We start from the raw sequence: 13,700 nt of genomic DNA on the forward strand, positions 1-13,700 counted from the left end.
GAAAGAAAATAGTTCTCTAGTCACTTTTCTTAAAACCTATCATGAAGGACAATACGTTGTTTCTTCAATTGCACGGTAGTATACTGTGCTTATAATAGTTAATCATGTGAAAAGGTTTACAGAGTCATCTGCATATAGTTAGAAAGTAAGTTATATTTTATATTGAGTTTCCTAGAGCAATCAAAATTTTTTAATATTTTTAAGTAAACACTTAACAGGACCTCTTTGCCTAGAATACAGAGATCTAAATGTACATCATCTAGTTGAAAAGAAAATTAATTTTTCTTTATGATCACATACATTTTATTAAAAAGAAACAGAAATTTAGTGTGATGTAATACTAACATAAAATAATTTGTGTTGAATTGAGTTAATTTATACACAAAAAATCTAAATGTGCAATTTTATAAAATTATTATGTATACATTCATTACTAAACAAATGAAAATAATTATGATGGTACTCTTTTCATTAATTTCAATTTTATCTGTATTAAGCCAACTTTTCAAAACATAAAGATCAATGTCTTTACACTTAACTACCATTAATAATTAAGAATCACAAAATAATTTATTTTATTTCCTTCCATGATTAATGGATAATGAAAAATGAAAAATTTTTAAAAATATATATGGTTGTTGTAGTTAATTTATGTCGCAATAAAGTGACGTAAATTAACCACAACAGACTAAACAAAAAATTAACTAAACTAATAAAAATATATATAAAAATTAACTAAATAAAAAATGTACATAAAAATTAATAATGAAAAATTAAAAATGCCTCCATCAATCAAATAATCTGAATATGTATATCAATGAATCTTTAAAATATATCAGCATCAGTATTTTGACATTTTTTCTCATTGAATACAATAACATATTAGTCATGCAATTAAGGAACCTAAAACTCCATGAACTTTTGTTCCTAGAACTGATAATTACAGAAATACTATTACCAAAATATATAATACAAAAAAAAAATCTTAGTAGTATACAACTTTTTTTTTTAATAAAATCGAAATCTTTTTCCATTACTACGAAAAGTTTGTTTTAAATATGAATGAAAAATGAAGTAAAACTAAGATAAATAATTATAAACATTACATAAACTAAGCACTAAAGATATCTAATAATTTTTACAGTAATTATACAACAAAACAATTTAACTCACCACGTTTCATGAAATATTTCATATCCTTGACTGGAACAGTTTCAGCTGGAAAAAATGGATTGAAAGTTAAACAAATCATGAATACAATCAACGTAAGATATTTACACATTATCTATTTATATATTTTTGCTTTCATAACTTTATAACTGACACAGATGGTTGTTAGAGATTAGTGGTCATTATTCTCATAAAAGTTATTTAGAAATTAAATGAATAACAGTTACATGAGAATTATTTTAAAGAAAACAATTTTGTAGTTAGTTTTAGAGAAACAAACCTTCAGTAATTGTTCCAAAATAACAGATATCTGCACCTCATGAAAAAAAATTGTTTCTTTGATTGCTACTATGAGAAAAACTAACAATGAACAATTACTTTTTAAATATCTTTTTTCTTAACTAAGGCAATAGCTATCAAACAATTTTGCAACAAAATATGGTTTGCTTCTAAACATTATTTGAATACTAAATTTTGCTTAGATAAATTCCGATTCAGCTTATATAATTGAAAACTTGTACAAAATTGATAAATGACAGTACATAAACTTAAAAAATATTTCGATAGGAATCTATTTGCATAATATCTACTGACAGCATTATGCATTTAGTACTAAAAAATAAAACTTTTTAAAACAATTAAATAGAAAAAGAAAGAGAATTTATAAAACAGATTCCTTATAGTAACAATTTCGAATCCGATTTTTTAAATCTTGCCTTTTTTTTTCAAATCTTATTTCAGCTAAGCCTGTTTAGTTGTATTTTTTAAGAAACTTTTCCACACCATATAAAAATTATAGAAACTGAAATTAAAATATCATTTACAGTATTATTATAAATAACTGCAATTAAAAAAAAAATTATAAAAAAAAATAACAGAAAAAATTCTAATATCTCCCTTGTAAAAATTGACTTAATTATTATTAAACATAATATATATATAATTGATTACCATTTTCTCCAATTAAATCAACGAATTTTGAATCGGAACTTAAAACTCTCTGATTAAGACGAGGCATCACATTTTTTTGTTCCATAATAAAGTCTAGAATGTTTTGAGAATCAGATAATTCTCCCTGTAAAGTACATAATAAATTATTATCATCATTATAAAGACAATTTTTTTTTAACATAAATATTTTATTAAAAATAAATGGAAAAAACTCATTACTGATTTAACATATTTTGAGAGCGAAATTATGTTAGAAAATGAATGCTGTAAAAGCTAAGAAAATATTTCAATAAATTTAATTTTATTGATTTTAACTTACTGTGATATCTCGAGGTACAGATAATCCTGGAAACTAAACCAAAATACAGTGAAATATTCCATTTTTACAATTTTTGTACTATTTTTGATTTTGAAATAAGTAATTATTAAATTTCAATTTTTAAATTATTATTCAAAATTGTATAAAACTTTTTGCTATACATTAAATATTTTCTAAAAATGATACAGAAAACTGTTACAAAAGATGAAATGTTTTTTTTTGTTTTGTTTTTTATATATTATAATTATATTTTTTAAAATGTTTTTTTATAAAACTAACATTGTCAGTCAAATGTTGAGAATAAAGTTGTTGGGAAAATAAAAAAGAAATTTAAGAAAAATCTATAGACACAAAACTTATATGAAAAATTCAAAATAATTACATTTCCGCACACTTTTTTGCTTCTAAATATAAGAATAAAATTAATTACAAATTCTAAAGAAATGAAAGAATTCTTCAAAATAAAAATTATTAAAACATATTTCAATAAATTCAGCAAAAAATTCTGCTGAATTTTAATTCTTATACCTTAGAGTACCTTATATAGAGTTCTTATAGTTTGATTAAAAAAAGTTTGAAGTTTGATTAAAAAATAAATAAGTAAACAAAATATTAAAAAAGAAATAGAAATAAATTATAGAAAACTTTTAATGGCAGAAAAATACAACTTTATAAAATCTAGAGTGAATCAAAGGTTTAAATAAACGGTTAAAATAATGTTTTAAACCTAAACGAACCAATGCTTACGGACCATACAAGTGCACTTTTATTAAGTTTAATGCCACATATATGATGAAAATCATTTTGTTATTTTTATTGCTCCTACTTTCTTATTAACAATTAATTGTAATTAATTAAACAATTATAATTTATAATGATTACAGGAATACTTCCAGATTACAGAAAGTTAAAAGAAAGAAGTTCTTAAAAAAATCAAGTTAAAATCTAAACACAAAATGAAGAAATGATGTATTTAAATTTATTAAAATGTATGCACTGTAGCTATTCATTTTCAGCAAAATACATTCCTAAGAAGGTAAAATAAAACAAAATCATGTAGAAAAATAACCTTTAATATTCATATTCTTTGTGAGAATATAACATTTTTATATTCTAATGAATGATTTTATCAATATTGATATTGGCACATGGCATTTTTGTACAAAATAAATAAAAAGACTATTTTAATAAACATGTTTATAAAAACACTTAACAATAAACTTCAGTATTTATGTTCAATAACTGTTTCATGATCATAGAATTATGAACTGCACTGAATAGTTTTCTTAATATGAAATCATTTGTTTTGAATAAAGTACTGCTAGCAAATAAAGTATAGATAAAAACATAATACAGTAGAGAACCAATTATCCGGGATGCTCGGGACCATCGCTATCCCGGATATCTGAATTTCCCGGTTTTCTGGATCGACCCAAAAGTGTCGTTAATCGATGTTTTATCGAACCCGAAGTACAAGGAAAAAGTGTAATGCATAAAGTAAGAGAAAAAAGAAAGGTACTCCTTCCTTTAAAAAGAAAAAAAAATGGTAGAAATATAACATTTAAAAGAATAAAAAAAATTGCAAGCTTAGACAAGAAAATCAAGTTTAAAAAATACAAAATTCTCATATTTATTTTTTAAAAATAATTACAATTCCTAAATTAAATAATATAAACAAAACCAATGATTAAATAACGCAATATATTTCATACCTAATTATACGGGGAGAAACGATAAAATAAAAGGAAAACTTATTAATCTAAATAAAAACACTTGAAAATTATCGAACCGAAACGATAGTTAAAAAAGGCACTAGCATAAATATTAAAACCCGGAACAAGGCAAGATCAACGGAATTCAAAAAAAAAAAAAAAAAAAAACTAATGATAAAATTTATGAATAAAAAGAATTAATTTATTGAGTGCGAAATTTATCGCGAAAAGAAAAAAAAATCAAACGTAGTGGAATCAGAAAAACAAAACTGTAATCTGCTTCATAAAAATAATCCTATGTTTAAATTAATAAACAATTCTCCTTTTATTTTATTTTTTTTTTTGTTGATAAAAACAAGATTTTTAATTACAGCAGATGTGATTCCACACCAAGAAAAACTTGCAATTGATACCGCACTTCCAAAGAATGAGAATTTATTCAAAAGAAAAAGATTTTATTTTTATTAGTCGATGTCAAATAAATATATTTTTCTCTTTTCTTTTTCTGTTCTCTGATATGCTTGCAATGCATTTTCCCCACCCCCCTCGTAAATCAGGCAGAAAACGAAATCAGCATGCCACACCCTTGAGTTTGATTGACGGCCTAAAGAAAAAAATAAGACATTCCTCCCTTCCCTGTCTTCAAGGTCACGGAGGAAATGACGTTTCTCTGGGAAAACGGGGAAAAAAAATTTCCCCTTCCTTGCATTTTTCCTCTACTCAATTTCAAGGATGAGTCCAATTTCCGCTTTTTTCGTTCTAGATTAAAATGGCGGGAAAATCGAGCAAAATTTTTCCCGGTTTTCTGGTTTCCCGGTTATCTGGATACCGGATAAATGGTTCTCTACTGTATATCTATTAAATATATGGAATTAACGCAAAGTTGTATCCATTCCTTAAGTTAACGAGCAAATAAAAAATTTATAAATAATGGGATAAATAGCTATCAGAGTGTACATTATTTAATTTGATAAAATAAATATTCATGGAATTAGCAATGAAATAAAGTAATTTATAGCAAAGCATAATTGATGTATTAAAATAGAAGTGAGTTGATTATTCAATTACCTTGTAGACACTTTTCTGTAGGAAAGGAGTCTGTCTCATAACTTCTGTTAAAATTGCCTCCTCAAACATGTCTGCTGTTAGCTGGAAAGAAAAGTCATACATTTAGGCAAAAAAAAAAATTAGGAAAAATTGAATTCAAAATTAGGACACTCCCCATGCTTCACTTCAATGAGGCATCATAATCTGAAGGTACAAATCCAATTTTGAAAAGATAACTTATTTGCCGGACATAAATATTTGATAGCCAATGGCGAGCTGGTGAGTGAAAATTTTATTCCCCGATATAAATAGTCAAAATATCAATATAAACACATTTTAAAAAATAAACAGAAAGCAAGAAAATACCTGTTTTTGTTTGAGCATGACTCCATTCAGAAGTACTTGAGGTGGCTTGCTCAAACCAGTTTTACTTATGAATTCCCAGGCAGCCTATAGAAAATAAAATAATGAAAAATTCATGCAACATTTTGTACCATTTGTGCAGTAAAATATAGTCAACGAAAAAAAAATGACACACATTGTTGTGTCATTCTTTGGTCATTTTTTTTCGGTTTTCAGAGTTTAGAATAGATGATTTAGGTCATGTGATTTAAAAGCAATAACACAACTCTTGAAAGAAGAAATCCAACACTCTAATAACAAGATTCAGCCACATTTATGCTGAGCAGTCATTGATAATTTTTGAAAAAGAGTGCTTATATATCAACGAAAAAAAAAAAAAACAAGGGAGCCCATTTACCATTTATGCTTTTCCCTACGTAAACCTATATGCATAATTAATAAATAAATTCATCAATCATAATTCAAATTGTTTAAATCGAAATTATCACTTTAAATGAAAAAAGACACTCTAAGCTTAAAGAAGAAAAAAAAAATGGAAATTGATCTTGGTTAATAAGTTTTTTGATGAAAGAGATTTACGCTGATAAGTCAAAACATTATGACCACCCACAAGATTTTCAAAAGACTCGCCCGGATAACATGAAGGACACATGATTAAGTTGGAACAGTATCGAGTGCTGCTGGAAAAGGTAAGGAATCATACTTGTATTTATTTTTGTGAGTAATTGGAAAAACAATTGATTTAAGCAAATTTGATATAGGGCAAATCATATACTCAAAGATTCTATGAACTGAAGAATATTTTGAATGAGCTAGAAGGTTCCTAGATTCTGAACGAGTGTCTCCGAAACTACATTAATGGTAGATCGCTCACAACGTGATTGCCATTATGCAAAGAGAATAAATGACGGTGAAACAAACAGTAGATGCCAAGATATTGAATATCTCTTCGTCATCAAAGAAAAAGGATGCTGGAGACTTCCCTGCTTGGTGAAACAAAATTGGTGCTAAACAGTGGCTCAGCTGACAGCCCAATAAAATGCAAGTCCAAGTATTTCACATGACGTAGTTGGACTGAAAGTCTAAAAGAACCACTTGTTGTGTACTGGTCTTAACCAAGCGTCAAGTATGCCTACAGTGGGATGAAAAGTACAGATACTAGACTAAGTAGAAGACAGTTGTCTCGTCAGATGAATCACTATTTCTCTTTCATTACACCAATGGTTGTGTCTTCTAAGCAAACAGTTGCTGGCTTCCCATATATACAACAGGTCATACATGGGCTGGCGGTATCGTTCTTTTGAGATCATTTTCATGGGCTGCTCCAGAGCCCATAGCTGTGGTCGAACAGACGCTAAAAGCTGAGGACTATCAGAACATAATGGTGGATCAGTTGTAGTCATAAATTACATCTGTTTTCCCTAATAGAATCATCTAGCATGACAATGCTGGCATTGTGTTGGAGTGGTTCAAAGATCATAAGGATGAATTCAATTGGATGTTCTGACTACCTAACTTATTATTATCTGATAGAGCACATTAGAGATGTCAAAGAAAGGCAGGTCTGAGATCAAACACAATCAACACCATGACAAAATATATCAACTTTGTGTGACCGCTGCTTTAACATTTGGTAGAACCTGTGGCCATTTATCTACTAAGACCTTGTAGTGTCCATGGCAAGACGAGCCACAGCTGTTTCGAAGGCTGAAGGTGGCACAACGTATTGTCGAATTTAAGTAGACGATCATAATGTTTTGACTCTTTAGTGTAGATAATTAAGGCTATACTGAAAATTTTGAACTATTTATTTTTAAAGCAAACTGCATTAAAAAAATTATTAAATTACCAAAGAAAGATCTAGATCTTAAAAAAATTATTTTCAATTGAACTGACTCAAATTACCTTTTTGCCAGTATCATAATCTGAATCTGGACCAAATATCAGCTCATAATCTTCAGATGGATACATTGTCTTGAACTGAGATATGACTTTTTCTGATGTAATATCTTTGTCTTCAACATTTGCATAAACCTGTAAAAGTCACTTATAATGTTACTATGTTTACATTCTTCTAAAACATATTTTTTTGAGCCTTAAAACAAAGTCATAGTAAAATTATATTACAAAAATATTTTTAAAAAATTAACTTACATCAGAAGAATATTGATGAATAAATTACTAATAAAAGAAAATTACTTGCATCAGAACAATACTTAAAATTCTATGTTGAAGAACTAGTTCAGGGGTGGTAGTGAGCCCAAGTCAAAATTCCAGAAAATTTCTTAAGTAAATAAAAAAAAAACAGTTTAAATGGAGAAAAAAAATTCAAGGTTTTTTTTCTTCCTTTTTCTCAATCTTTCTTAGTTTACTTAAAATATATTTAAAATTTTACACATACTTATACCATTTACACATACCTACGATAACCTGGAGAAGAAATTGAAATTTACAAATGTCTTTCTTGAGTTTATGATTATAATAACTATTTACTGATAAAAAATTAATATTAATCTTGAATATAAAGCTAATCTGGCTCTCCCTTACAAACAAATAAAATAAACTGTGTTTTTAAGTTCCACCGTTCAAAATTTGATTTCCGGAAGCTTTTGTGATCAATGATTTTTTGAAACGTCTGGACCTTCGATATCCGAAAACTTCCGGATCTCGGTTAGCGAAAAATCCGGAAATATGGATTTTTTCCGAAGCACAATTAGCTCTGCTAATTTCAAAAGAATATCAAGATAAAGGAGAAAAAAATATGAAAACCAATTAAATGTACACTCTTACTGTCTGGCAATCTCACTAAGATTCCATCTTGTGATTGCTAGACAGTATTTATCCCATCTAAATATAGGGTAAGGTTACTTGAAAACTTGTAAAACATGGATAATAAAAAAACTGCTACTTTACATATACTATATTTATGAGAATTTATACAAAAAGAAGTTGTTCTGAATTAACTGCTTATTTAAATAATTATAAATAAGACCGAAAAATTAATATAAATAAAGTAAAATGAACTTCCAAATTATAAAAAAAAAATTAACATACACATAAAGGCGTATGAATTAGGATACAAAAAATGAAAGTGATTAGATAATAAAAAAAATCTGAACCAAATTACAAATATCAAAAGTATTTTAAAGTTAAAAATAATAAAAAAGAATTGTTTAACAACAATTTAAAACCATCTGAAGTGTATTACTTCAGTAATAAAAGAGAGTCCATCATAAGGTGATTTATCTTGGCTGATGAAGTTGAATGCATTTAGAAATGCAACTCCACCATCATGTAAACCATCGGCAGACGAATTCACAGAAAATAAGAGACCAATCCTACAACAAAAAAAGATAAATTTAAAATTAAAAACAGAACTTATAATAAAAAATGTATTTACCTCTTTTTGAATCTCAATCTATTATATAAAAATGTAATGAAAAATAAATCTTTTTTTCTATCATTCAATTAAAATGAAATTGACTGAAATCTGATAAATTTTCTCTCCTTTTAGTTTGACAAAAATTTTAATTATTAATTGTTTAGATTTACAGCAAATTTTTTTTGTAATCTTATATGTTTTTATTTAATTTTAAACAATGATATAATAAATTTTTTTCTCCAAATTCTGAGCAATAATGTAATATTAAGTTTATATTGTGTACAAATTAATGTCTACAAATATGGATAAAATTTAGTACAATTGTGTTAAGTTTTCATTGAGACAATAATGAACAACTTAAAATTAAGCGCAAATACAAATTTCTTTTTTTAAAACAATTTGATAGTTATTCTAAGTAAATTCTAGGTGAATCTAACATAGACATAAAATGATTATTAGATTAGATATTTTATTTTCATTTTACCTCACAGGTGCTTTATGAACATAAAATGATTCAGCAAGTTTAAAGATATCTCTTGAATCTTCCTTTGAAGGGTCTGCAACTATGACCTGAAAATTAATACCACAGATAAAATCACAGTCAAATAAAGAAATTTTTTATAAAAACTGTAGTTTACATCTAGTAATGACAACAAGAAAAAATAAATAATAAAATTAAAAAAACTATAAATAGAAAGCTTTCCTTTTGACTGAACTAAAAAAGCTTATTATGCAGAGCTTATGTATGCAGGATATACAAGTGAGTTGCGTATAACGTTATAAAGTAAACAAATTAATACAGTTTTTCCAACTACATAAAAAGAAAATGTCTTTAAGAAAAGTATATCGAAAAGCTAAATAAAAAGAATAACACTTTAGACAGATGATATAAAAATAATTACCAAGTGATATATATTTTTCTTGATACTGCGTAGCATCCCAGGATAAGTTGGCCGCAACAGATCTTGAACACTTGATGGCCAAGTGCGATACTGACGATCATTTTCAATATCATTTATGTACTAAATATAAATTAAATTATTTTTTTTAAATGGGTGAATTCCATTGCAAATTAAATTAAGAATGTAAATTCATTTATTTAATTCTCTATAATAATGTAAGTCATAAATAAAAAGACATTTAGTGAAATTATAAAGAACAGTGGAATCTCATTTGATAAAAATGAGTTCAAGGTCTGTATTAGAGAGGAGGCCGCAACAGGAGACTCACAACATTTTTTACGCCTGAGTTCAACATTATTTGATGCATAGTGATTGATTGGCATTACAAACTCTCAATGGAGAACATTTCTTTTATTGCTATAACCAAAGATCCCATTAAGTAATTTAAATTGAGTAAAAATAATAAACTTTTTTTAATTGACTACTTAAATTATTTGCTATTTAAATCCACAAAGGGGACAGTTTTTCCTTTCTTTTACTTTTTGAGAAAACAATGCCCGATTTTCAGAAAATTATGAATAAATTTTTCCAAATTTCAGAAAAATAGAATTTTTCTCAAAAACTCTATAATGCCCCATGACAAGGCCCATACACAATTTATGTCTAATAGGAAATCATACTTCTTTTGGTTTCAACTTAACCAAAAATTAAAATCTTAGTTTTATACTTAGAGAAAAGAAAATTGCTTTCATTTAAACGAGAGTTATACCAACTTACAAATATAATCTAGTTGGTTTGATTTCATATAAGGCTATCATGAGTTGTCCTGGTCACTATGGGAAACTAGTTCTCTATGGCTGAACTTTCAAAAGCTTATAATGAAAATCTTATACTGTTCAAATGTTGCTCTTTCATATATTTAAAGTTTGAACAAAATTATTCTCTTATTGCAATTTAAAAAAAAAAATAGAGAAAATATTATGCTTTTTTTCTATATCAAAAACAATGTTTTCTATGGCTGAATTTTCAAAAACTTATGATGAAAATCTGATAAATATCGTTCAAATATTGTTCTTTCATACATTAAATGTTTGAACAAGATAATTCTTACATTGTAATAAAAAAATAGAGAAAATATTATGCTCTTTTACTACTTAAAAAATATATATATATAATTTAGTATCAGAAATCAAAATAACCTTAAAATTCATAAACGTGCATGAATTTCGATATTTAATTGTAAAAATCAAATTAGCATTACTTGTATAGAGAGATCCCTTATATCCACTGCATACTCTTCTTTGTCTTCTGTGAAATCCATTTTCAAAAGATTTGTCAACAATTTATCCTAAGAAAACACAAAGTTTATAGATACATCAAAAAATATTAATTTTTTTACTTATCTTAAAAATTAGTAATTAAATCAATCAAACACAATTATTCTCATGACAAAAATTGAGTCAAAAATTCTACCTAATAAAGTGTATAATAACTAGACAGTACAGATTGAAAACAACATAGTCTAGTATAAGACAAATTTGAATAGATTGATAAATTTGACAAGTCATAATAAAATGAACTAAAATACGAAAAACTAATAAAGTTTTCACCAAGACATGATTAAAATGTGTTCAAATTTAAAACTGGAATATTTTTGTTAACGAATTTTCAGAAGTCTCTAAGAAAGAGAATATTTTTACCATGTTTAGAAAAAAATATCAAAAACTATATTTTTCTACAATTTATAAATTCAAGATAAATTACTTAAAATTTTAATTAAAAAATAAAAAGTACTTTGAATTAAATGAAATTAAAAAATAAATGATGCAATAAGATCTTACTGAAATTTTAAGCTTGTGCAAAGCTTCAAGAACCCTAGTCTCTTGCTTCAAATATTGCAGTAATGTGAAAATATCTGTAGTTTCCATATCGAAAAAAATTCCATTCAGAAACAATCCTGCATCTGCTGGACCAATATTATGATGGTGCATGAACGTCTGCAAAATTTTATTTTTATATATATATATAGTTAAAATGTAGAGAAAACATTGAAAAAAATATATAATAAAGATTAAAGAAAAGAAAAAGAATAAACTAATTAAAAATAATAATTTTAAAAAATTTTATTAAAAAAATAAAAAGCTGAAAACAAAATAATGAAAAGACATATCTAGTCATCGGGTCACATGATTATATCCGCAAAAAAAAAATAGTGCTTTCTAATACTGTATTCAAAGCATTGTCAGCCATAGCAAAATACATCAGTACAATAGCATGTGGAGCACCAAAAAAGTTAAAACCAAAAAAAAAAATAACAAGTTAAGCGAAAAATGCAAATTAAAGAATCAAGCAAAAACAGATTTTAAAAAAATCAAGAAAATAGAGAACAAAAAGTAATATATAAAAATCAAAGAGCGAATTCAAATGTACTTATACGCAAAGGCATCTTAAAGAATGATTTAAAATACTTTCATAACAAGTTGGCCAGATTACAAAATATGAAAATAGAAGCATATGAGTTTGAGGAGATATATTTATGGCACGTTCTTACGGAAGTACAAAAACACATAGGATTTGTTAGTTCTTTTCATTATTTCTTTTCAGCTTTTTATTTTACTTTATTTATTTCTTTATTTTAAATAAATTTTTTCAATAATATTTTCTTTAAATTTATTATTTTTAATTATATTTTTTATTCTATTTTCATAAATTTTTATTATACATTTTTTTACATGTTTCCTCTACCTTTTTAACTTGTTTTATGAGTTCTATATATTTGCAGCTCATACACAGCAAATAAAACTTATTATATACATATATATATGCATCCTAAAAAATATATTAAAACAATATTAACAAGATAATCAATGATTACATTATTTTTATTATTATTATACAAGATGATTATTATTATTTACAGAGCAGAAAAATATATGAAAAATACCATTCATTTTAATTTGTTCTTTAATTAGAATTAAAAACTGCATTTAAAATGCAAAAATTGTATAGGCATTTTGTTTTCTTTTACTTAAAAAAAATTTTTTTTTCCTTCTCAACACAAGTTTTAATGCAAATGCCATGAAATAAGGCTGAGGCTCCCTTGATGCATGTTACTTTATCTCTTAAACCAATTTTGGTAATTATTAAACCTTTTTTTTTTTGCTTTTTTATCAGAATTTAACAAATTGATATTTATATCCTTTTTAATTGTCAGTCCACAATTATTCATTTTTAAAAATAATAACCATACTTGTTGGTTTCTTTCAATTTCTCTTTTCATGTCATTAGAAACAGAGACATGAATCAATGAGCGAGCCTGAGTAGGAAAATTTTGTGCAATGTCTCTCATAACTCTTAAAGTTTCTTCAATGGGTGAATCAATTATTCTTTGTCCAGCTTGCAAACTCAACTCTAGAAAAGAAAATTAAAACTTTACACAATCAACAAAGGAATGTTATTAACAAGGGCGCCTGCAGCGGGGTGCAAGAGGTGCACTTGCACGCCCCTGGCTTTTTTTTCAAACAATTAAAGAGGAACAGAAAAACAATTTTGCTATAAATTTTTTTATTAAAAATATTTGTATTCAAAAACAAATAATTAAGTAATTATTTATATATAACAATTAAAAAAATTTTAAATCAAACAAGAATTGTAATCGTCTTGTTTGCTGTCCAAATCTGTTTACAACTTTTTCAATGAATTCTGATCCATCTTTGATTCTTTTCTTATGCACACTGAGCATGCACAAACTTGGCAAATATCTAAGATATATTTTTAAATTTCATTTAATAAAATATAAATAATATATTTTCTATTAGTTATTCAGTTTAACAAAGGTTTATAACACAAATTGA

At 26.0% G+C, this 13,700-nt stretch overlaps 1 protein-coding gene across 2 annotated transcripts in view; it reads right to left on the reverse strand.

Annotated features, from left to right (window-relative positions):
- Uggt (UDP-glucose-glycoprotein glucosyltransferase) overlaps nt 1–13,700 on the reverse strand; it is a 90,266-nt gene that overhangs the window by 57,847 nt on the left and 18,719 nt on the right. For both annotated transcript variants that reach the window (XM_087149348.1, XM_087149347.1), the window contains exons 10-20: nt 13,097–13,257; nt 11,688–11,843; nt 11,108–11,194; nt 9,847–9,966; nt 9,429–9,514; nt 8,771–8,900; nt 7,468–7,596; nt 5,566–5,649; nt 5,221–5,301; nt 2,122–2,245; nt 1,174–1,218 (exon numbers count right to left, since the gene is read on the reverse strand). In XM_087149348.1, coding sequence (XP_087005474.1) covers nt 1,174–1,218; nt 2,122–2,245; nt 5,221–5,301; nt 5,566–5,649; nt 7,468–7,596; nt 8,771–8,900; nt 9,429–9,514; nt 9,847–9,966; nt 11,108–11,194; nt 11,688–11,843; nt 13,097–13,257 — 1,203 coding nt within the window. The remainder of the gene's footprint in view (nt 1–1,173; nt 1,219–2,121; nt 2,246–5,220; nt 5,302–5,565; nt 5,650–7,467; nt 7,597–8,770; nt 8,901–9,428; nt 9,515–9,846; nt 9,967–11,107; nt 11,195–11,687; nt 11,844–13,096; nt 13,258–13,700) is intronic.

Source organism: Parasteatoda tepidariorum, chromosome 8 (assembly GCF_982258835.1).
Source record: "Parasteatoda tepidariorum strain Cologne lab strain chromosome 8, Ptep-v5.0, whole genome shotgun sequence".
NCBI classification, from domain to species: Eukaryota; Metazoa; Arthropoda; class Arachnida; order Araneae; family Theridiidae; genus Parasteatoda; species Parasteatoda tepidariorum.